General features: G+C 41.3%; 1 protein-coding gene across 1 annotated transcript in view; it reads left to right on the top strand.

The window, feature by feature from the left end:
• Nucleotides 1-24,128, top strand: part of jbug (filamin-type immunoglobulin domains fbug) — a 355,562-nt gene that overhangs the window by 270,390 nt on the left and 61,044 nt on the right. Inside the window, exons 22-33 of the mRNA XM_080267010.1 lie at nt 1,273-1,425; nt 2,075-2,296; nt 3,087-3,232; nt 3,380-3,548; nt 4,530-4,751; nt 7,012-7,108; nt 9,513-9,609; nt 16,444-16,573; nt 19,323-19,544; nt 19,806-20,083; nt 20,451-20,568; nt 20,877-21,014. Coding sequence (XP_080123136.1) covers nt 1,273-1,425; nt 2,075-2,296; nt 3,087-3,232; nt 3,380-3,548; nt 4,530-4,751; nt 7,012-7,108; nt 9,513-9,609; nt 16,444-16,573; nt 19,323-19,544; nt 19,806-20,083; nt 20,451-20,568; nt 20,877-21,014 — 1,992 coding nt within the window. The remainder of the gene's footprint in view (nt 1-1,272; nt 1,426-2,074; nt 2,297-3,086; nt 3,233-3,379; nt 3,549-4,529; nt 4,752-7,011; nt 7,109-9,512; nt 9,610-16,443; nt 16,574-19,322; nt 19,545-19,805; nt 20,084-20,450; nt 20,569-20,876; nt 21,015-24,128) is intronic.

Genomic DNA, 24,128 nt, shown 5'->3' with positions numbered 1-24,128 from the left:
CATCTTACATGTCAGGACCAACTTACCTAACCCCAGGCTCTTACACTCCTCATGGGGCAACACAGGATTGGATGATGGAGGGATTATGTGTGTGTATATCAATATTATTCAGAATAGTGAGAATATGCAAGATGAGTATGTTTTAATACTTCAGTTTATGTTTACACAGTTTTGGCACCATTTGATGTGGTTCTTATGGTAGCTGCCATAAAGGTTTGGTTAACTATTCTCTCACGAGAACATGACCCTCATGAACAGATGGTGCATGTGTTACTGACTTGTTCCTGTTCAGCTTCCCTCATAATATATCTGGTGTATGTGTTTTTTGGATTATTACACACCCTTCCCTAATAGCTGGGTGTTGCATGTGGTATTGGATTATTTCACATGCTTCCCACAGCTAACTGCTGTATGTTGGTTTTCACATTTTTTTCATAAAAACTGTTGGTGTCACCCAGTTCCCTTCATGTTAAGGGATCTTTGTATGCAGCTTGTGTTAGGAGTGTAATACTGTATGGTAGTGAGACCTGGGTAGTAAAGGAAGAGGATATTTGCTGTCTCAAACATACAGAAATGACAGTGATTAGGTGGATGTGCAGTGTGCCCCTGAGTGTGAGGCCTGGGGAGGCTAGGTTTCTGATGGAAGAGTTGAGGGGTAGGATGGGACTGGAGTGCATTGATGATGTAATGAGGAAAGGTAGATTGAGATGGTTATGGCACATGAGAGGATGGGGGATGGTAATTGGATGCAGAAAATGAGCAGTGTTAGTGTTGGGGGTAGGGTTGCGAGAGGTAGACCGAAAAAGACCTGGGACGAGGTCATTGAGTGTGACCTCAGGGATAAGGGATGGAATAGGGAAGCTGCCAGAGATCGAGCAGCATGGAGGGCTGCCATTAGGCGACCAAGGCCAGCGCATGCAAGCATGTTGGAGCCTACAAAAATGAAATGAAGCAATACTGCTGTGCTGCTGTGGTACATTATTGAACTAGTCAGTGTATACTCATAATTTACTGCTGTTTGGCACATTTACTGTAACTTGACTAAGATCCCAGACCTCAGTTATTTGGGTTGTTGGCTAAGTGTAGTAACCCTGAATGCTCAGCCTTACCTCATAACTAAGGCTCGTTGATAATCACTCAACCATAACAAAAAATGAAGTTGAAAGAATGACCCAGTTCCATCAGATGAGAACAAACTAATATAGTGTTTGTATAGTTAGATATTGAACATATTTCCCTTCTATGTAACTGATGCCTGTGTTGTGTGTACAGGGTCGCCGTGGAGCGTGGATGTGATGGAGGGAAGTGGGTCCCGTGTGGCTGTCCTGGGTGACACCATCAAGCACTTCCCAGCAGGACACCTCTCAGCCTTTGACATCTCTGCTGCCAATGTCTCCAAGGAGGACATCCAGGTCCACATCGTCAGTAAGTGACACAACTGTCTTGTCACCTGTTTGTAGCATGTTGCTTTTTATGCCTTGGTGCTCAGTACTTCTTGACAAGCTAAATGATTTTCTGTTATCCAGGCTGCCATTTGATGTCAGGTGGCAGCCATAAAACCAGCAGTGAACACCAAGTGTCTAGCAATTAAGGTGCTCCAACCAGATGAACACATGGAGGTTTAATTCCAAGGAATGGTTGTAGTGTGTTATTTGCATAATGACACTCAAGGGTAGGCAACTGGTTACTTATCTTCAGTATCTGGACATCTGGTGGAGCAGTGATGGATGAAGCAGTAGTAAATGTGGAATCTTCAGGTACTGTATGCAGGGTATTTTAGTACAGTATTGTGCTAGTATTTTGAGCTGAATAAATTAGAACAGAAAGCTACCATTTTTTTAACTGACGGAAATAATTATATTGCACATACATGATACTGCACAGACATACATACTGCTAGCTGGATAAAACATCTTTATGGTGGTATTTTGTCACTGTTATATAGTTGTAACTATTTTCACAATTATTGTATACTTTTTTAATACTTTTAATCTTGATGGTAAAAGACTGTTTAGCTTCCATCATATTCCCGATTTTAACTGCAATTGTTTTCTTGCTTTCCAACTTCCTCCAGGCCCAGCCAAGCGTCCAGTGTCATACCAGTTGACAGAGAATGGTGAAAACGTGTACCGTGTGGCATTTGTCACCACCGAGGTTGGATCATATGTGGTGGATGTTGCGGTCTCAGGCCAGAAGGTGCAGGGCTCGCCATTCATTGCTAAGGCATATGATGCTGGCCTTATTAGGGTGTCTGATGTCCCAAATGGTGTAGTTGGGCAGCCATGTCAGTTCCGAGGTAAGTCCATATCAACCAGACTGTCATTGCATATTTTTTATTGACCCATCTGCAGGTTATGATATACTGTTACTGTACTTTAAAACTTTTGTTGTATTCATATGCACCCCTTATGATATAGTAATAGACTTAAGCTATTACATGAAACACAGTACAGTAATTAGCTGCTGAAAAGGGTTGCTATGCATCTGTTGGAAGTACTGTACTGTTCTGCATGAGCAGCTTGATAAACCTTCTTATGGTTTTCATATTAAATTTACAATACTAAACTCATCTATTTATTGCACAAAACTGTTTACACTGGATGTCTCAGCAATGGTCCCCAGCCCCTTGCTTTAACTCAACTTCTGTTGGATATTGTGTAACCAGTTTTGTATTCCATATACAGTAAAAGCTTGGTTTCATTATTCAGATTGTCATTTTGGACAGATCAGAATGGCAGAGCTCGTGGATATTTGTAACATATAAAATGATTACCAAGCTGAGTCACTGACCATGCCTCTTGCACAATTACAATGTCACTAGATGTGTCAGCCCGTACCAGCACCTGTGGTAAATGTTACTCTTTCAGAATTAGTATATGTATATGGCCCAGTAATGTTGTAATGTTTAACTGTGGCAAGAAGCTGCTGAGAGAAAAGTGCCTTGATAAATCAGAAAGGACTGTTGTGACATCACTTTTATTGTAATAGTTATTGTGTTTTTATGACTATGTGTACCATATGTGTTTGTTAAGCCAGCACTCGTGATGAAGCAAGCACATTACTAAGAGTCATGTTTATACTTGCAGTGGATGCATCTCAGGCTGGAGAGGGCCAGCTGGAAATCAGCATCAATGATGGGGAGGTGCCCAACCATGTCCAGGTGTTGGGAGGCGGCCGCTGTCTAGTTTCCTTCACACCAGACACTGCCAAGGTCCACACCATTGATATCAAGGTTAGCATTTGAACCTCATTCTGTTTTGTCCATCATTAGGCTGTGTTTGTTTTTTGTAAAGCTTTTTAATGTAGGACTATTTAAAGTATGTCTCATCTGTCAAAATATACAAGCATACTATGATCTTTCATGAATTGTTCACTTCAGTTCAATGGAGAGACTGTGCGAGGGTGTCCATTTGTGTGCCGGGTTGCAGACACCTCCCGAGTGAGCCTCACTCTTCGCCATCTTGAGCTCATCCCTGTGGACAAGCCAGCAGCGTTCAACATCTCGGTAGATGGTGGTGGCTCAGCAGAACTCACTGTCACTGTCAGGAGTAAGATTCATTATTTATATTCATTTACCTTTGGTGTTACATTTCCTGTACACCAGGAAACCATTTACTACACTGGGTGGTAACCATATAACCAAATTATGGTGCCTGGTGGTTTAGTGGGTAATTAAGGCCCTCCAGTCGGATTGAGCCTGGGCAGGTTTATATCCAAGGGATGGTTGGGGTTTATTGCTCATGAAATGCCGCTCAGGATGAGTGAGGCTGGTCACTGTCATTTGCCTAGCCCTGGGCTCCTACACTCTTCATGGGGCAACACAGGATTAGGTGTTGATGATGATGATGATGATGATACATTTCAAAGCCTTAAAGGACAGTACATATATGGTAACTTCATTTGAATCCATACCAGTACAGTACAGTATGTTAATGCAGGTAGTTTTCACTTAAGTGCAAGATGTGGTCCACCCCAGATTATTTTATTCAGCTTAGAACACCCTAGTAAATTTGTGAAGGAGGTAATGAAGACCATATCTAATATCGCCAGATGAAAAAGTCTTTCCTGATCCCAGTACAGTCATATGGTGGAAGAGTGATTAAAATGAAACACATCATCAAAGTGCATGAGTAAAGTGGTTTCAGTCTCGGTATACAATAAAGTATAGGTGTATTGCCATTGAATATTGTAAGCACAAGCACATACTCTTGTTGCATACCACTGAAACATATATTGTACAGTATGTGCCCACTGTGTGTATAGTTATTAGTCTGTATATAGAAGGAAAGGACATCTGCTTGCTTGGAGAGTCAGTCTTTATTTATCCAGGATGTTTTCCAGAATTGAACTATTTCCATACAACCAGTCCGTAAATTTGTAGAAACTGGAAAAGTAGCTTTATAGGTAGCAGTGGGCTTTATTAGACATTTTTCTGTGATTAATTGTGCACTTAGTAGCAAAGTAAAAAAAAAAAAAGTAAAACAGGACAACTTGTGGACTGCCTGTAATAATATGTGTTATTCTGACAGCTCCAAGTCACACAACACTGCCAGTGAGAGTGTCAGGCAGTGTGCGAGCAGGTTTCATAGCAGAGTTCACCCCAGTTGAAGTTGGGGCTCACACCATTATTGTCAACTACAATGAATCTGCAGTGTCAGGCACACCCTTCACCTGCAAAGTGTATGATGCAGCAAAAGTGGGTGTCTCACATCTCCCACGTGGCGCCATTGGCAAAAGCCTGCAGTTTATTGGTGAGTGTAAATGTTAAAAACAATTTTATGTGTATTGATAGTTACCTATAGCTGGTGTCCAAGCCTCTTGCACTGTATATTTTATAGTTTGGAGCAGAAACAGAAAGCCATTTCATTTGTTACGTAGCATAATACTTTGCACTGTGCTGCAGTGGAACAGAAGGGATGAGGCAAAGCTCAAACAACAAAGCTAGAGGTTAATACTGTACTGTATACTGGATATCTTTTATGCAGATAATTGGAGGAAAATTAGCAGACAACACTTTGTTCATGAAATTAAGAGTTGGAGAATTTACTCCTCTGTGCAATATAGGTGACTGGTATAAAAGATACCTGTAATGTAAATTTGCCAGATACCTGTATTTGAATTCTGCTGAATTTGTAGGGCAGTTAAGATAGTGCTGTCACTATACGGTACAGTAAACCCTCAAAAACCTATTTCAGTTTTATCGCACGTTTCTGAGCCCACCCTCCTTGTTTCACCTTTACCGAACTAGGGTTGATAAATGGAGTGCATCGCATGGCTCTTCTGAACCGCAGGCAATGCATGAAATGACTCACAATACAGTTGCTAAGGTTGCAGTTTCTCCCACATAATTGGACCAGGTTGGAGATTTGCAGGTGGGAATACATGACGAGTTGGACTATTTGCGGGCTACTACTGGTAGGACTGAGCAGGACTAGAGTCTGTGGACACACTGTATGACATTGTCAGCCTCAGTCTAGCCAGGTCTTTTGTTGTGTTCAGACTGTCGCATTCGCATTTCATGCCTGAGTGAAAGTTCACTCAGTGTACAGTCTACAAGATTAGTGGCAGTGTTAGCAGTGTAAAATATCTATACAGATACTGTACACTGTACAGTACTTGTATTTCCTACCCTTTTTACTCCATCCTTGCCTGAAATTGCTCTCTCCCCATCATCATTGCTGAGTTGTAATAACATGTTATATATAGTATTACTGTGCTGGTCCTGGAGGAATGCTATGAGAAGGATGTGAAATAAGCTGCAAAATGGTAAAATTAGGAACCACACTAGTGTAAAATGAATAGTTTTCATGCATAGTACTAGAATATGATACTGTAGTCATTTATTTTCAATTATGTGTTTGATTTCCCACCTGGGTGACAACCCTCAGATTGATTGAACTTTCAGGTTTATCAAACCAGGCTTCCCCCCAGTTAGTTCAGTATAGCTAGGGTTTACTCTCTACTGTATGGTACAGGTATAACACCTTGCAGTACAGTACAGTGTCCTGTAATACTGTTTGGTTATGCAGCACTGCATAATAGCCAAGAATACATGGGGCTGCAGAATCCACATAACAGTCTTGTGATATGGCTTTCTATATACAGTCCAATAATTCCCCATTTAATCATGTGGATTTATTCCCAAAGAATGACTGTGCTAAGTGAAAATCACTTTCAAAGTGAGGAGCATATTTTGACAAAAATTATCTTCTCAAATAGTACAAAGCTGTGTACAGTGGAATAGATAGTCCTAGCATAAAAATGTATATGATATTGTATTAAATGTTAAAGATGATAAGCAATTTTAAGAAATAAGTGATATGTTGAGATAAATGCTACTGTGAGTTTTATCAACGGTAACTCTTAACTACGTATCCTGGCTGCTTAATTTTGTAATGAACAAGTATAGTACATGTTATATGAAAGTGCTCTTATGTTCACTAACAGCTTTGCTGTGAAAGCAGGAAAGTGTTTTATCGCTAACACTCTTGTAAGGGAGTGAAGTCTGACACTCTTGTAAGGGAGCTTTCTGCAGTAGATTGCAAAGTGCAGAAGTAACCTTTCTTGGAACTGCTCCAGGTGTACAGAGGATGGATAGAGTAGTAGAGAAGTTCACAAGTATTATGGAATGGAAGAAAATGCAGTGAGAATTAGATGTGGAATTACTGATTAGATAAAAAAAGAGTACATTGAGATGGTATGGGCATACTGTACATAAAGAATGCACATAGGTATGGTATCAATTTTGTGAAATTGAGATGAAGGGTAATGTTGGTAGAGGCAGACCTTGTATGGTATGGGAGAAGAGAATGAAGCTGTGTGTTAGTAAGAGAGAAGTAAAAGGAATAGAAGTGTTTGAAAGAATGAGAGGTATGAGAGAACAAAGTATCCTGGAGATGTTCTATCATGACCATATCTGTCCAGGTTTCCCAGGAGAGAACAAGATGTCGGAGATGATGTTATTGACGAATTGTTATACGAAGAACTACTATTCATGGTGTTTATTTGCAGTTGATGCATCTGAGGCAGGAGAGGGTAACCTGGAGATCAGTATCAGTGCTGCTGGTCGCAACATCCCCACCCAGGTCCATCCTCAAGGCTCAGCCAGGTAGGACATAGTTATGTATAGTTGTTGTTGGTGTGGTCCCAGGCTTATTTAAGTGTCCCCCTGGTGGAATGAATACTGAGGCGGCCTTTCTTCTGGAGTCCAGCATCCTCCGTTTGAAGGATAGGGAGAAAGGTGAGGGATACTTCTATAACAGAGAACCAGAATCGGCTGGTAATACCAGTGCCACCACATTATGTTTTTCCCATACATCATGTACATTTATGGAACTAAAACTCACAGTATATTGTGCAGAATTTCTATTGCATCCCAGAAATGGAATATATCCAAGATCTAACTGCGGTTGAATTCTTATGTAATGTTAAAAAGACTGTTGTAAGTAGCAACTGAAGAACTAGTTCTATGAAGTGTTTTGGTTACAAGACAGATCGTAAAGTGTTAATTATAGAGTTTAATATTAATTCTAAGTGAGATGTCTGCCAAAAACTCTTTATCATTACTAGTAGATCTTGGCTTAAGTCTTCAGCTATATAAGTTTTAGCTGGAAACAGATGGGGAAAAAAGTACATTAGATGTATAATCGGGAAATTTATACACTTTGGAAAGGATTTTTAAGTGTAGAAATTTTTTGACTGACAGTTCACTAAAGAAAAATAAAAGACAGTCCCTGTTACTGGATGTAAGAAACTGCATGTTGGTAGATAACTGCTTGTTACTTAAATTCACAGTTAATTTATTCTTACTGTTATTGCTTAACCCATATTTGTCTGATCAAACAGACACATCAGCTACAGGTAAACAACTGCCTCCTTAGCGCTGTCCTACAGGTACAGTCATCATTGAAAGTCCTATTGTCTTTACTGTTTTTCTCTTCATGCACACTCAAACTCGGCGTGGTGACTCTGTAGCAGCCGACACTGATGACTTCATTTGGTCTCAGATTAATGTCATAAGCGTCATTTACTGAGGTCCAACACATTGAGTTTCAAAGTCTGTGGACAGAAAGATGACAGGACTTTTGGTAGTGACTGTACACCATGCAAAGAACTAGCATCTCCTTGTGGTAGACAGCATCTCACCAGGGTCAAATCATGGTCTTTTCCCACAGCAAGATGCAGGGAAATATTAGGTTTGGCTTCTGGGTGAAAGCTGCAGTTGCTCCACCCAGGGTCATAGTGCCTCCACATGTAGGCTCTTCTCCACCTCAAGATTTAGTACAGTACAGTTTGATAATATTTCCTGTAAATTATGCTGATACTTTTATACCAACAGGTATATTAATTATGAAAACCCAGAAGCAGTACCAAAATAGAATATATTTTCTCCAGAGTTTTTTTTTTTAATGCAAGGAAGAAGGAACCAAAGGCCAGAAGCCCACAAGATTGTTCCCTCCAAGAAAAAACAAAAACAATATAATAGAGCCAAATTCAAGATCTGTTCATAGTTGAGTAACATTGTCTGTAATGTGGCTATTTCATCAGTAACTTCAACCATGCTGTGGGATTCTCCATTATGAGAGATACAGAGGCTATGGGGGAAAACCGCTTATGATCATGACCCTTCCAGACTTACCCTTAGTGACCCCCTCCCCCTAAGCCTGCCCTGACCATCTCAGACTATCCATAAATGTACCAAACACTGACCATACCCTTGCCCAGACTACCATTATCCTACACCATCATCCAGACTACCATCACCCAGACTACCATCACCCCACATCATCACCCAGACTACCTTTACCCCACACCATCACCGAGACTGCTATCACCCCACACCATCACCCAGACAACTACCATCCCACACCATCACCTACATCATCATCCCACTCCATCACCCAGGCTTTTATCTCAGTCCATCACCCAAACTACTGTACATCATCACCCACACCATGACCCAGATTCCACACCATCATTTAGATCATCATCTCCCCCACCATCACCCAGACTACATCATCACCCACTCCATCACTCCACGCCATCACCCATTCCATCACCCCACACCATCACGCAGACTACACGATCACCCCACACCATCACTCAGACTACACCAACACCCACTCCATCACCCCACACCATCACAGACCACCATCCCACACAGTCACCCAGACTATACCATCACCCACACCATCACCCCACACTACCACTCCAAACCATCACACAGTCACCCCACATTACCACTTCAAACCATCACACAGTCACCCCACACCAGTGAACCTCAGAGCAATCACATGCCCTGTGCCATGGGAGATACATCTGTTCAGTATCAGATAATGAGATAATGCCATATTTGAGCCTGCAGACTGTGTTGTGGTAGATATAACCACATTGGAGTAGCTTTTAGGACCTGAAGAAGGCCTACCATGGTTTATATGATTAGCATTATGAGAGAGCACATTACAGATGTGAATATTTTCATGTATACTATGAATCCTATTGTGATTCCTCAGGTTTGCAGTGTCTTTTGTGCCCCTTGAAGCCATTGACCATTCAATCAACATCTCTTTCAACAAGGAACCAGTTCAGGGCTCACCATTTATAGCCAAGGTGAGACTCAGCTGTTGATGTCAGTGTGTTTGTACACTCTGTAATACATATGTCATAATGTGTGTAGTGGTAGCAAGCTTATGAGTACAGTACATATTGAATAACTGAATTGTTAAAGCCTTTTAGTTTATTCCAGAGTCCCAGGTAATTGTTTTCTTTACCCAGAAATGTGACTGTATGTTGATTTTATACAAATAATTATTGGTCATGTGCAGTATGCCACAAAAGCGTGGGAAGTAATTCCATCTTATGTAGTGTTTGTGATAAATGGTGCACAAGAGATGTAGTGGTATTAGTGGTAGACTGTGAGATAAGGCTGATTTTACTTGTGTGGTGTGTCGGAGAGAGCAGTGAAGATTGTCAGGCGTGAAAGGACTGAATTTGCTGGTGAGTCTCTTGAGTGTGTGGAAGAGTTTTGTTACTTGGGAGACATGTTATGTGCTGGAGGTGTGGCTGGAGCTAGCTCTGTGGCTAGGGTTAGAAGTGGTTGGAAGAAGTTCAGGGAGTTGTTGCCTCTCCTGACATTGAGAGGACTCTCCCTACATGCTATGGGGTTTGTATATAACATGTGTTAGGAGCGTGATGCTGTATAGTAGTGAGACCTGGGCAGTAAAGGAAGAGGATATTCGCAGGCTCAAACGTACAGAAATGACAATGATTAGTTGGATGTGCGGTGTGTCCCTGCATGCAAGGCCTGGGGCTGGGTTTGCGATGGAAGAGTTGAGAGGTAGGATGGGACTGGAGTGTTTTGGTGTTGTGATGAGGAGAAGTAGATTGAGATGGTTTGGGCATGTAGAGAGGATGGGGGATGATAATTGGGTGCAGAAGGTGAGAAGTGTTAATATTGGGGCTGGGGTTGCGAGGGGTAGACCAAGAAAGACATGGGACAAGGTCATTAAGTGTGACCCCAGGGTTAAGGGACTGAACAGGGAGGCTGCCATAGATCGTGCAGCATGGAGAGCCGCCATTAGGTGACCAAGGCCAATGCATGCAAGCATGTTGAAGCCTACAAAAACAAAACAAAAATGAAATGAAACGTATTATCAGTCTTTCACGATGGTGAACAATGCCAGTTTACTAGCTCAGAAATTGGCATATGATTTATATAACATTTATTGTGTATATATATATATATATGTATGTACCGTGTATCTTCATCATCATTATCGTCATTCAATCTCTTGCCTTCCCACAAGGAGCACAGGAGCCTAGGGCCAGGCAAGCTGGTCCTGACATTTAAGATGAGAGTGACCAGCCTCGCTCATCCGTGAGTGACATTACATGAGCAGTAAACCCCAACCACCCCTTGGATATAAACCTGCATGGGCTCAGTCCGATTGGAGCACCTTAATTACCCACAACACCACCAGGTTCCATAATTTGGTTATATGGATACCATCCAGCATAGTAAATGGTTTCTTGGTGTACAGGAAATCATTTTGCTTGTCACTCAGTGTAGAGCCACCCCTAGGCAGAAGAGAGAAGAAAGAGTGAAGGAAAAAAAGACAGAAGAGGAAGTGTAGTCTCACTCATAGGCATAGGGAAGAGGAACGAATGAAGGAAAGAAAGAACCCTTTTATAGTGAGCTTTGGGTATCACGACCCACCATGTCCAGAGCGAACTTCCACCAGATATGGAGATCTTTGGTCACTATATCTGGCAGAAGTTCACTCCCTGGCATGGTAAGTGTAATGTAACAGTACAGTACTACATTACATTATAGGCATTGAACTTATATATACAACTTCATACAGGATGGTATTTACTGTACATGTACTGTATAACTACGTAAACTATTGAATTCCTCACGTGAAACTTCATAGAGTAAGTTGTGGTTCGCACATGTAGGACCAAACAACTCCACGGATATAGGGACCTTGGGTAGGTAATCCCTAGGTTAATAACGACCATCGGATATAGCGAACTTTCGGATATAACGACTCCCCCCTCCCCCCAGTTAGTTTGTTATATTAAGGGTTTACTGTATACATATATATATATTTTGTATTGTACTGTACCTTATGTGAGGAAAAGAGCAGACACACATCGCCGGAGATGAGTTAGAAGGGGAGAACACCCACTGAAATCCATCAAAGTCTGTTTCACTAGCAACACTCCGAACATCACCTTCTAGGTCCTCCGTAGGTTCTTCATCCTGCTGTCGTTGCATATCATTTTGCTGTAGACCAGCAGCGGCTTGTCTGGTGAAGTAATGAGTGATCAGTTACTGTTTACGGCGGTTTACTCGGTCAATATGCATACGATTGTAAACGCTGACTGCATCAACAATCTGCGTAATCACGTCATTACCTCTTGCAAAGGAAGGGTCACAGTCAAAGATGAACTCCTTGAGATACTTAGCTCGATTCAGGATTCAAATTACCATGTTATGCTAACAGTGCCTGCGTTAGAATGTTTATTTCCTTCCGCAAAATTGTGCCACATTAGAGCAACATCGCACTACAGCAAACCGCATTAGGGGAGGAGCACCTGATATATATAATACATATATGTATATGTATGTATACAAGCTTACTTCAGTTTAACGATGCAATTGGTTAAGTAAAAACCCATTGCTAGGTGGGGTATCATATCTTGGGGTAGATTTGACGTAAAATGTAGGGATGTGTTTTTGAGCCTTGGGTTTCCCCCTCAACCAAGTCCTAAACCCACCCAAATGAGTCCAAAAAGAAGTTTAAAGCCAATCTAAATGACCTAACAGCTGTAAAAGAAGCTAACCAAAGCCCAAAACCAGTGCCTGTCTTGCTTACACTGAGTCAAGGTCACTGGTGAATGAGATCTATGACTCGTAATCAAACTTGATAGAAAAGAAGGAGAAGCATTATATACAATTCCATGATCAGACAGTCCTGGGACAATTAAGTAAACATCCATTATGCATAATAATAATGTATGAATGATGCAGAATCGTCCTAGGTGCGAAATGTTGTGATGGAGAATCGTTGATGTTTTGACGGGGAATTCTCGTGACAGGGAATGCGATCAATGATGTGATCGAGATAGCCTTTTCAACGGCCCCTCTTTATGTAGTGTAGGCCACTGTTCTGGTTGCTGAGTTCCTTCTTTATTTTCTTCTCACTTATTTTCCAACATTTATTTAGAAATTCCATTGTATTTTGAAAGTATTTCTCCTTCAGCAGCCTAAATGTAAACATATGATTTATCAATGTCACAGTTTTCGTCAGTGCATGAAATATTTACTTTCTAAGGTTTTCAGAATTATTAATATTTATTTAAAATTATTATTGTGTATTCCACATTAGGTTAGATGACAGTTCAATGGTCAGACACGAAATATTCTTTGTCGAGCCGCCTAGTTGTCCACACTGTTTTGAACCTCATCTGATGGGTGAGAATCCATACCCCAAATGACAGTGTCCACTCCACCTATGACTAAAACACATTAAGTCCAAAAACAGTTTACAGATCAACCTAAACACAAAATTTAAGTCTAAAATGTTATCAAAATCTGTAAAAAAAGAAAATCAAAACCCATCACAAAACCGGGGGTAGGCCTATGATAGGTGGAGTAGAATGGTATTTCTACCCCCATCACCGTTCCGGGGTATCGCATCTAGGGGTATCGTAAATCGAGGTTTGCCTGTGTATGTATGTTTGTGTGTGTATATATATATATATATATATATATATATATATATATATATATGTATATATATATATACACACACATATATATGGCAGTGAATGTAGGGTATGCACCGTGTGAGGACAGGGGTGAGAGAGAGAAAGGCAGGTTTTGGGATGAGCTGGGTGAAGTAGTGGGAGAAATACCCAGGAGCTATAAAGTGATCGTGATGGGGGATATGAACGGAAGAGTAGGCACTGGTCCTGAGGATGACATAATGGGTTGTTATGGAGTACCAGGAGAAAATGATAATGGGAATCGACTAAAGGATATGTGTCAGGAGAGGAGGTTGTGCATTTGTAATTTGTATTTCAAACACAAAGATGCACATAAATATACATGGTATAGAGGAAACAGGGATTGTGTTAAAAGAAGCCCGATTGATTACGTGCTCGTAGAGAGGTTGATGATGGGAATGGTTGCTGATATGAGGGCTGTGAGAGAACGATGTGGAGGTCTGTCAAATCATATGATTGTGGTATGCAGGATCAAGCTGAGAGGAGTGAGGTGGATCAAGAGAGAGAAGAGCAGTCAGGGTGAAAGACTTAAAGTTGAGAAGCTGAGGATCAAAGAAGTGGCAGATGATTACATGACCAAAGTAGAGGACGAGTTAGAATCAGTGATCTGGAATGAATTGGATCTGGACAGCCTGTGGAATGCAAATAGGGATTGCTTAGTTAGGAATGCTAAAGAGGTGTGTGCTGTGGCAAGAGTATCAACAAAAAAGAAGGGTACGGCATGGTGGGATGAGGAGGTTAAAAGGGAAGTGGAGGAAAAGAGGAAGAAGTGTCTAAAGTGGTTACAGGATAGGGGTTCAGTTGAAATAAGAACTGAGTATATCAAGAGCAAGAAGCACGTAAAGAGACTAGTGAAGAGGAAAAAGCAGGAGGTAAATGATGATCTGGGAAGAAAAATGAATGTGAACTACTCTAAAGATAGGAAGTTATTCTGGAAAGAGATGCAGAAATGTAGAAGTGAAAGTGGAAAGTAATGTGATAGTGTGAAGGATGCAGGTGGTAGGTTACTAACCCATGGAGATGAAGTAAGGACCAGATGGAAAGAATATTTTGAAAGCCTGATGAATGGCAATAGAGAGGGCAGAGTGGCTGTAAACATGATTGGTTTTGGGGGTGTGCAGAGAAGGAATGCAGTGCCAGGAGACGTGACACTCGCGCAGGTGAAGAGTACTGTGAAACGGCTGAAAATGGGAAAGGAGCTGGGGTTGATGAGGTGTATGCAGAGATGCTTAAGTGAAGTGGAGAGAGTGGAATGAAGTGCTTGTTGGAGATATGTAAGAAGGCATGGATGAGTGAAACTGTGCCTGCAGAGTGGAAAAAGGCTGTGATTGTATCCTTGTACAAAAATAAAGGTGAGCGAAGTGAGTGCAAGAATTATCGTGGCATAAGTTTATTGAGAGTGGTAGGGAAGGTATATGGAAGAATTATTATGGAGAAAGTAAGAGAGATATCAGAAGTCCTAGTGAGTGATGAACAGGGTGGTTTTAGGAGTGGCAGAGGATGTGTGGATCAAATATTTGCAGTGAGACAGATAGCAGAGAAGGCTTGTGAGAAGGACCAGAGGGTGTTTATGGCATTCATGGATCTGGAAAAAGCATTCGACAAAGTAGACAGAGAGGGATTGTGGAGAGTTTTGCACATGTATGGTGTAGATGGTAAGCTGCTAGGTGCTGTCAAGAGTTTTTATGATGGGATCTGGAAAAAGCATTCGACAAAGTAGACAGAGAGGGATTGTGGAGAGTTTTGCACATGTATGGTGTAGATGGTAAGCTGCTAGGTGCTGTCAAGAGTTTTTATGATGGTAACGAAGCATGTGTAAGGGTTAATGGGCATCTAAGTGAATGGTTCACTTCGGTGTGGGCGTGTGACAAAGTTGTGTGATTTCTCCATGGTTGTTCAATATATATATGGATGGGGTGATGAGAGAAGGAAAAACACGAGTAATGGAGAGAGGGATGGCGTTGGTAATGAATGGTGATAGATGGAATATCTCAAATTTATTGTATGCTGATGATGCAGTACTGCTTGCAAGTACCGGACTAGAACTTGGTAGGCTAGTGCAGAGTTTTGCTGATGTCTGTGAGCGTCGTGCCTTGAGAGTAAATGTAGAGAAAAGTGATGGTTATTGAGAAAGAAGGTGTCTCCCAGTGTGATGTCACAGTGAATGGAGAGAGACTGGAATTGGTGAGAGAGTTCAAATACTTGGGTACAGAGATAGAAAAGAGAGGAAAATGTGCAAAAGAAGTTGAAAGTAGAGTGACACAATGAAGAAAATTAGCTGGTGCAATGAAGGCCTTGATAAGAAACAGAGGCTTGAGTGTTGCAGCTGCACGAAGCTTACATGAGGGAGTGTTAGTGCCAACTCTGACATATGAGTTTGAGACTATGGAATTGGATGAAAATGAAAAGTCAAGAGTAAGAGCAGTGGAGATGGGACTGCTGAGGAATGTATGTGGAGTACAGAGGGTGGATAGGATATGAAATAACGTGATTCATGAAAGGTGTGGAGTGAGGAAGTCAGTGGACACCAGAATCAAAGAGAGTGGCCTGAGATGGTATGGTCATGTGGAAAGAATGGATAACAATAGAGTGGTGAGAAAGGTATATCTGAGCGAATTTGAAGGAGGGAGGAGGCGAGGTAGGCCAAATTGAAGGTGAAGAGATATGGTGGATGAGCATTTGAGGAAGAGAGATTTGGAAGTCAGTGAGGCTAGGGAACTGACAAGAGATCGAGCTGGCTAGATGAATTTTGTGAGGAGAAGTGCATGATCAGGGTTTTGGCACCCCTTGTGAGCATGGCAGCATCCAGATTGACTCAATCGGATACGTTTGTGAGAAGCTGCAGAATGTGGTGAATGTTTTTGAAGTATCTGGTAGAGCCAGGATTCCGGGGGCTTGAATGATGAGTGAATGGAAGTGTGGCCTATTTGGATTGGGCAAGTTTGTGCTGTCTGGACATTGCTATTCCTCACCCTGCCCTTGGATGGGAAAGGAGGTCCGGATGATGATGATATATATATATATATATTATATATATATAATATATATTATATATATATTCATAAATTGCAGCAGCATATCATTTTTAAAATTAGCCTGTGTAAATGTTAGTACCAGAACCTATAGCACATTATAATCTTGACTGTGCAGGTACAAGCAGATCCCAACAGGATAGTTGTGAGTGGTCAGTCCCTGGCAGCCACAGCTGTAGGGAAGACATCCTTCTTTACCATCTCTAATGTCACTGGGTCTGTGGAGGATGTGGAGGTCTCAGTTGAGGGTGAGTGTCAACAATCTTTCTCCAAGTTTATCCATCTCAGGCAGCTTTTTATCTGTATAGTTTGAGTATCATACAATTGCCTCTCAGCTTGGTTATGTAAGTTGTCAAATTAACAGTGGTTTTTTAATAATTTTATGTAAGAAAGTACCAAATTAGTTTGTAGGTGGTGTAGCACAATGGTCAGTTTCATGTTTTCTCCCGTTCTTTGTTTTGTATCAACAGTTTTCCAAAATACAAATAAATGCATATGATTGGTTCTGTGATGCTTTTGCTTATAAATAAAATACAGGTATATGCCCTTATATTTCTCCATAGACCACATAACTGCAGTATCTGTCACCTTTCTACATCTTAGATATGTAATGTTGGCTTTACTTCCATATCTGTCTCATACCTTTCTTTCACTGCAAGTGTGACTGATGATTCCATCCTTACTTCTCCTTTTCCTTGCACACTGTATTTTCTTTTTGGCTCTGTCATTCTGGTCTTGTCTATCTCTTTTGCCATGCAGCATTTACTTGCATTATGACACCCCTGTGCCACACCCTTGCTGTTTTTCTTGCAAAACTCCACAATGCTGTATTTTGTGTTTCCCCTGTTATGCACTGCTTTTGACTAACAGAAAGATATTACTGTCACCTTTCATTCTTTCCGTATTATCTGGTGCCACTGTATTAAGAATTGCATTCTCACTTCATATGTGAGATATCAGATGTTTATACTGTATTTCAAAGAACTCCCATCTCTTATTTGATTGCTGTTGCTTGTTAAGTTTTCAGACAATTGCAAGATGTTTCAGTAAACTGTCCTGTAGAGGTGTATAATGATTATTATTTGAAAATAGCAATCATATACTAAGTACAGTACGTCAATTTTGATGTTATATTTTACACCAAAAAAACATATTGGCATCATGAAAGAGATAATTTTCATGCTCATAATATTTTGCCTCCCATGCTGTGTACATTTTGAGGCTCACACATACCTCTAGGTCCATGTAATCATTCACCTTATGAACAAACTGTCACCATATTGGCCTTTATTATCATCTCATTGTAGGAATAGTGACATTTCTCACTAGTTCATTTGTCAAGAGTACATACAGTGTTATCACTGGATACTGCCATTTTAGCTGGGTGGTAACTTGGCTTGGCTGAATGTAGCAAGCATTGACCAGAATGCACAACTCATTACATCTTGTTATTAGTCATCTCCCAGTTACCTTTTTGCAGTACAGATATGGAAGCTTACTCTTACATTTGTGATTCATAAGCATCATCTCTTGTACACATGACCATTGTGAAACCTGCATTGCAGTAATTTATTTATGTGCTAATATAGCACAATGTCTTCAAATGGAAATAAAAGATAAGCACCACAAGTTGTCCACCTCATGGTAGTAGGAGCCAGGTACATAATGGCTGACATGTTACCTTCAGTAACTTCATTGAGACCAAATTAGTATGTTTAGAGCAACAGTATTTATGTTCTTTGTACCCAGCCTATCATTTTTAATTGCATGTCTGGTTACAGTAATGAAAATTGTTTGCTTTATTTAAATTCTTGAGTCCTAAACTCTTCTGTCAGTTATATTCTTGCCATGTAGAACACTTGAAATCTGTCCTGTTTATAGTTACTTGTGTTTGTCAGTGCTGTACAATTTATTGCACGTATGTTTGATTAAACTTACTGGTATTTCACTACTTATACCCTGGGATGTCATAACTTTTTCACGTGAAAATATTAGTCTCTTATAATAATGCAGGACATCCTGTTTTTCACTCCTTACCTAAGGTTGAGTAACTTGTTTATTTGGCTTTCTCTTATCTCCATTCCATTCTCCTAATTTTTTCCTTACACATTTATTTCCTTTTCAGGGCGAACGAGGAAACATCAACGTGCTTACTAATCATACTAACCAATTATTGTACCACTTAGCTTAGCCTGTGCCTGGGATGTGGCTTGTGTGGTGAGGTCCAGCCACCAGGCACTTGGGATGGTCACTGCATGCTTCCTGCACCTCATAGATTTAACGTGGCTGATGTGCATGGTTGAGAAGTGTGGTCAGTAATACCATATTTTATTGGAACTGATGGTGGTGGTGGCAGGTGATCCTTGCCAAGCATACTGCGTGTGTGTGTGTGTGTGTATGTTTGGACATGCTTGTGCATGTTTGTATGTGTGGATGTGTAGCTGGAGACCTGACTCCTGACTGACCATTGTCTGCCACTTTTTCAGACACTTGACCAACACCATGCTGAGAGAGCCCTATTATATCGTATTGTATTATCTTTGACTTAGTATTTTTATTGTTTTAGGGACAATATTATAAGTGAAGACTTTTTAGCTTATCTAAGAGACATCTGACCCTTTACAATTAAGCTGACTTGCAATATTATCAAAAGTGGAGCATTTGCCGTCTTATCCTCCTAACACACAATTAACTGTTTCTCCTCAATGACATCTTGTCTCCTGTTGCTATTGCTCCTGCTTACTCCCCCAGTATAAGAATGAGCCTTACTGCTAGCAGCCATGGGTCTGACTACACTCTTTCCTGATATATTCTGTCTTGAGCCATTCTCTGGTATAAGTCTTGACTCTCACTCCAAATGACTAGTAAACACCTTGTCTTAAGTCAGCCTTTAAAATCTTACCCCTAACTTGCTCCAAGTTCTTCCTGCCTCACTGGTGACCTCCACCACTGGCTAGCCTTGCCTCAGGCCACACTAACTTGGCCGCATCTGTATAGGCCCCAATGGACTGCCTGTGGCGGCGCAGGTTCGTGACAATGGTGACCACACCTTCAGGGTGGAGTTTGCCCCCCGCAGCGCTGGGGAGCATCGAATTCATGTAGTCTACAGTGGTGAAGCCATACCTGGCTCCCCCTTCAGCTGTAAAGTTTACGATGTGGCAGCCATCAAAGTGCGGCCCGCTGACCGTGGCATGGTGGCCAAACCTGTCACTTTTCTTGGTGGGTACACATTAGTCTCATTACATCATTATATACAGTAATAATTTTAATAACTATGCTCCTGTAATGTTAAGTATAGTCTGGTAGTGTTGGTATTATTACAGTATAATTTTATTGGAATATATGTGAGGAATTCCAAGCTCAGTGCTGTATTACTTCCACAAGAGAGGATAAGGAACAAACTGAGACATCCACAGTAAGTTAGTTTTAGGTAGCTTTTTACAGTAAGTTTTGGGTTAACTAACCATGCCATGTCCTCAGTGGAGACAAACAATGCTGGCCCTGGTAACCTGGAGGTGACAGTAAATAACGGGCAAGTACCGACAAGCGCGCAGGCTCAGGGCAACCACGTCTATGCCATATCCTTCACACCAAAGGAGGCCAAACCTCATGTAGTGGAGCTCAAGTTCAATGGAGAAAATGTGCCGGGGTCACCATTCTCCTGTGAGGTCGTGGATGTGTCACGTGTGACAGTGGCTGGTGCTGGCTTAGAGAAGGTCCCTGTTGACCATCCTGCCACCTTCACTGTTGACTCCCAGGTCAGACACTAGCAGTGCTTAAATTTGCTTTATTGTTTGCTTGATGATATTACAAGGAAATAAAATAATTCTTTTGCATCCATTTGTCTCCCATATCATCTTTTCTTAAATTTACTGATACATTGCAGCACTGGCTTTTTTTTTTTTTTTTTCTTTATGTAAAATGTTAGAGGGTAATTATAAAATAATTTACAACAGTGTAATATGTGCCCTGAGAATTTTTTTAATACAAAAATATTATGTGCAGTCTTATACATTATTAATATGATGAACTGTAAGAATATGTCTGTCTCTCAGATAAACAGTAGTCTTAATATAGGCTATATTTGTATGGCAAATGCATATATTGTGTAATGACAAACTACAGGCAAGTGTGGATCAGTTGGAGGTGAAGGTGGTATCTCCATCCCGCCTCAACCTGGAGTCCCATGTCTCCACCAATCCTGAGGGAAAGCTGCAGGTTCAGTACACACCCACTGAAGTAGGTTAGTTCTTCATTGTGTATCACAGTTCCAGGTACACCCTATTATCCATCAAGCTCTTTATGTGATAACTTTCTATACACCAGTGTGCCACATAGCAAAGCACTTAATTCTTTTATTATTGGAAGTGCTGGTAAGAAGACATTCCCATTATTACTTACTCTTTTTAAATTAACTTGGTAATGTAGGTGCTGTCAGTACTGATTTATATAAGCATAACAGCTTGTGTAGTAGTAATGGAAGTTAGTACAGTTAAAAGTTGCTTCTAATGAATATGTAGTGGTTTTCATAATCTGTGTGTTTGTGTGCAGGAGATCACAGTGTTGAAGTGCGTGTGGCAGGGATGTTGGTGCCTGGTTCGCCCTTCCTTGTCAAAGCTTATGATGCCAACAAGGTCAGAGTCACTGAAGTTGCAGCTGGCATCGTTGGAAAACCTGTGTATTTCTCCAGTGAGTTTGCTGCTAATCTTATTTCTTGCCAGGCTTTGGTTCAGTTAGATTCAGTTGTTCCATACTGCAGATGTAAACTATTTACTGAAATGTTACCCCTGTTATTTCCTTTAAGAGGCAACTTAAGACTTTACTTTTCCAGAGCAGTTATGATCTTGAAAGAGTAGTAACAACAGAAGATTGCAGAGCTTAGTTGATGTCACTGTCAGAGGTGCAGTTTTGTACTCCACACAAAATTAATAGTTTCATAATATATACAGTATAAATATATGTATATATTTTTTTCTTCCCGTCGTTAGTAGTAATGTACTGTACCTTTTTTCAAGTGCTAGTGAATTCCTCAGGAAGAATTGGCACATTTAAGTGGGTTAGAGCGCTCTGCTCTGACCGAAGGGTCGGAAGATCGAATCCACCCAAGGGTCATTGGTAGACATCAGGAAGGGCATCCGGTCATAAAATGCTACACGCTCCAAACCAAAGTCCCCTACCCAGGGGCAACGCCTTAGCCCTTATCCAAAAATGGGGTACCTGGCGTAAAACTCACTTTTTTTTCACTTTTATTATATTATTATTTTTTGGTAGATGGTGGCAACTATCATCCACTCACTTGATGTAGTGCTGCCTACCTCTTCCTTCCCATTTATCATTCTTTACTTTGCCTGCCATCCTTTCTTCCTACAGTAAAAGCTCGATTAACCAGCATCCAATGTATCGGCACATCTGTATAACCGAAATGGAAATTCGATCTGGCATGGGGTCGAAAATATTCCGGATACCGGTTGTCCCCCTATAATTCTTGATTAATTCTGTACAGTACAGGATAAAGTAGTTTACATAGCTAAGTTTTCAAAATTATTTTGGCCTGTAACATATGCTAAATTTTTCTTTAAATAATTTTTGATAATGTTTGCTGGTTTGTATTCAGTCCTGTGCAAATTCTCTTGCTGTCTTTTTGTGTGTATTGCAGTCTACACTCACGATCACTAATTTCTGCTCAGGGGTGCCCCCTTCGTACCCCCACATACCCAGGGAAGACAGGAGGGGGGGCACAAAACGAGCTCCACCCGCCTCTACCCCAGTTCCCAACCCTCCCCCATACCCCTACCCCTCCCAGCCCCCCCCCTCATCATTCTTAACTGGCAGTTACATCTCAAGCTAACCTCATACTTTACACTCATAGTCACATTACTAATACACAAATATAAAACACTAGGATATGTAAAAAGAATGTAATATGACTATGAACATGCTGTAGCAAGAAATTAATGCATTATAACGTTGACAATAAAACAAAAACATTAACAACGGCCATCCCAGGCCTCATGCATTGGGTGTGTGCATGCGTCCGTGTCTGTGCCTGCGTGTTTGAGTGTGTGTGTGTGTGTGTGTGTGTGTGTGTGTGTGTGTGTGTGTGTGTGTCTGTGTTTGCAAAGCAATGCACCCAACACAGGAGGCCTGAGGTGGCCGTTGTTAACGTTTTTGTTTTACTGTCAACATCATAATGCATTAATTTCTTGCCGCAACATGTTTACAGTTATATACTTTTAACATATCCTAATGTTCTGTGTTTGTATTAGCAGTGGGACCAAGAGTGTTAAGCTTGAAATCAGCTTGAGATGTAACTGCTAGTTAAGAATGATAGGTGGGGTAGGGGATTGGGTAGGGGTGTGGGGGATTGTCAGGAGCTGGGGTAGTGGCGGGTGGTGCTCGTTTTGTCCCCTCCTCCCCTCTTCCCTGGGTATTCTGAGGTGGGAAGGGGGCACCCCTGGGCAGATATTAGTGAGCGTGAGTGTACCTATACTGTATCTAATACTGAATAATGTACTTTATGAAATAAAGTCCCAAGTTTGATACTATTTCATTTGTTTGACCTCCCAGAATATTTCTAAGAGTAACATTCGATTATCCAGAAAATTCCATATCCGGAATGGAAGAATCCCCATGCATTCCGGTTAGTCGAGCTTTTACTGTATTTCTCCCACCTTTCCTGTCACTTCTTATTGCACTTCTTTCCTTTTCAGGTGGTTTTACATTGAGTGACAAGCCTAATGGTTTCCTGTAAGCCATGATATCATTTATAATATTTGGTGGTAACCATAATACCAACTGATACATGTTCCCTTCATTGTCAACAAGTGGGTTGATGGAGGGTTAGTGCCCCTCCCCATAAAACAACTACAGTACATCCCCACAATACGTGAGTTCCGAGTACGCGATCTCCCTTGTATGCGAGGACCTATTTTTTTTAAATATTAGTGCATTTTTTATTAGTACGCGAATTGAACTCCTTGTAAGCAAGACGGGCAGCGAAGATGGCCTAAATCCGTGGTTACCCCGAGTACACGACATTGCCTCCCCAAGAAGCGTTAATGGTTGCCTACGCTCTGCCCATCTTGAGCTGGAGATAGCAGCAGAAAAGGCAGCAACACCAGTGATGGAGAGTGAAGATTTGACCTTGATGGAGATCAGCAGAGTACTGTGTGCCCTTGATAAATTCAAAGAAGAATTCAAGGACATCGAACGCTCTCAGTTGCGAGTGGAGGAGGTGATGTCTTCACTGGACAGAACCTTCCGTTACTACACTGACAAGCACAACCAGGAAGTAAACAGACGGAAGCAAACACTCATCACCCGTTTCCTTCGGCTTGAACAAAGTGAGGAATCACTCCCTTCAACATCAGAAGAGCTATATCCTGGAGAGGATCAAGAGGATGATTCGATGTCTGAGGTGTCAGAAATAGACTTTGAAGGGTTTATGAACGAAGTGAGTGCATTAGGTAGTGAAAGTGTCGAAAGTGCTGGTGACGAAAGTGGTGAGGAATGTGGTGTGTCAGGTGGTGTGGTGGGTGATGCAGGAGATGCACGCTAGGTGCCTCATCCTGCCTCGGATCCTCTTCCTACCTCCATCACGTCTGTTGTCCTCTTGGGTAAAGGTGAGCAGCCATATTCTTCTTGGTTTAGTTAAGCCATATCCTTGTTGATTTACCTAGTAAAGCCATAATCTTGTTGGTTTACTTTATCTTAGGTAATATGTCTTAGAGTGTTTCCCTGTATTGTACAATACTTAGATGTGAAAGGTGTCTCAAGGGTTGCCCATGAAGGGGGGTGCCACCC

This window comes from Coenobita brevimanus, chromosome 23, assembly GCF_032717465.1.
Source record: "Coenobita brevimanus isolate Jiangsu-jjx chromosome 23, ASM3271746v2, whole genome shotgun sequence".
Classification (NCBI taxonomy): Eukaryota; Metazoa; Arthropoda; class Malacostraca; order Decapoda; family Coenobitidae; genus Coenobita; species Coenobita brevimanus.
This window is presented reverse-complemented; position numbering and strand designations above follow the sequence as displayed.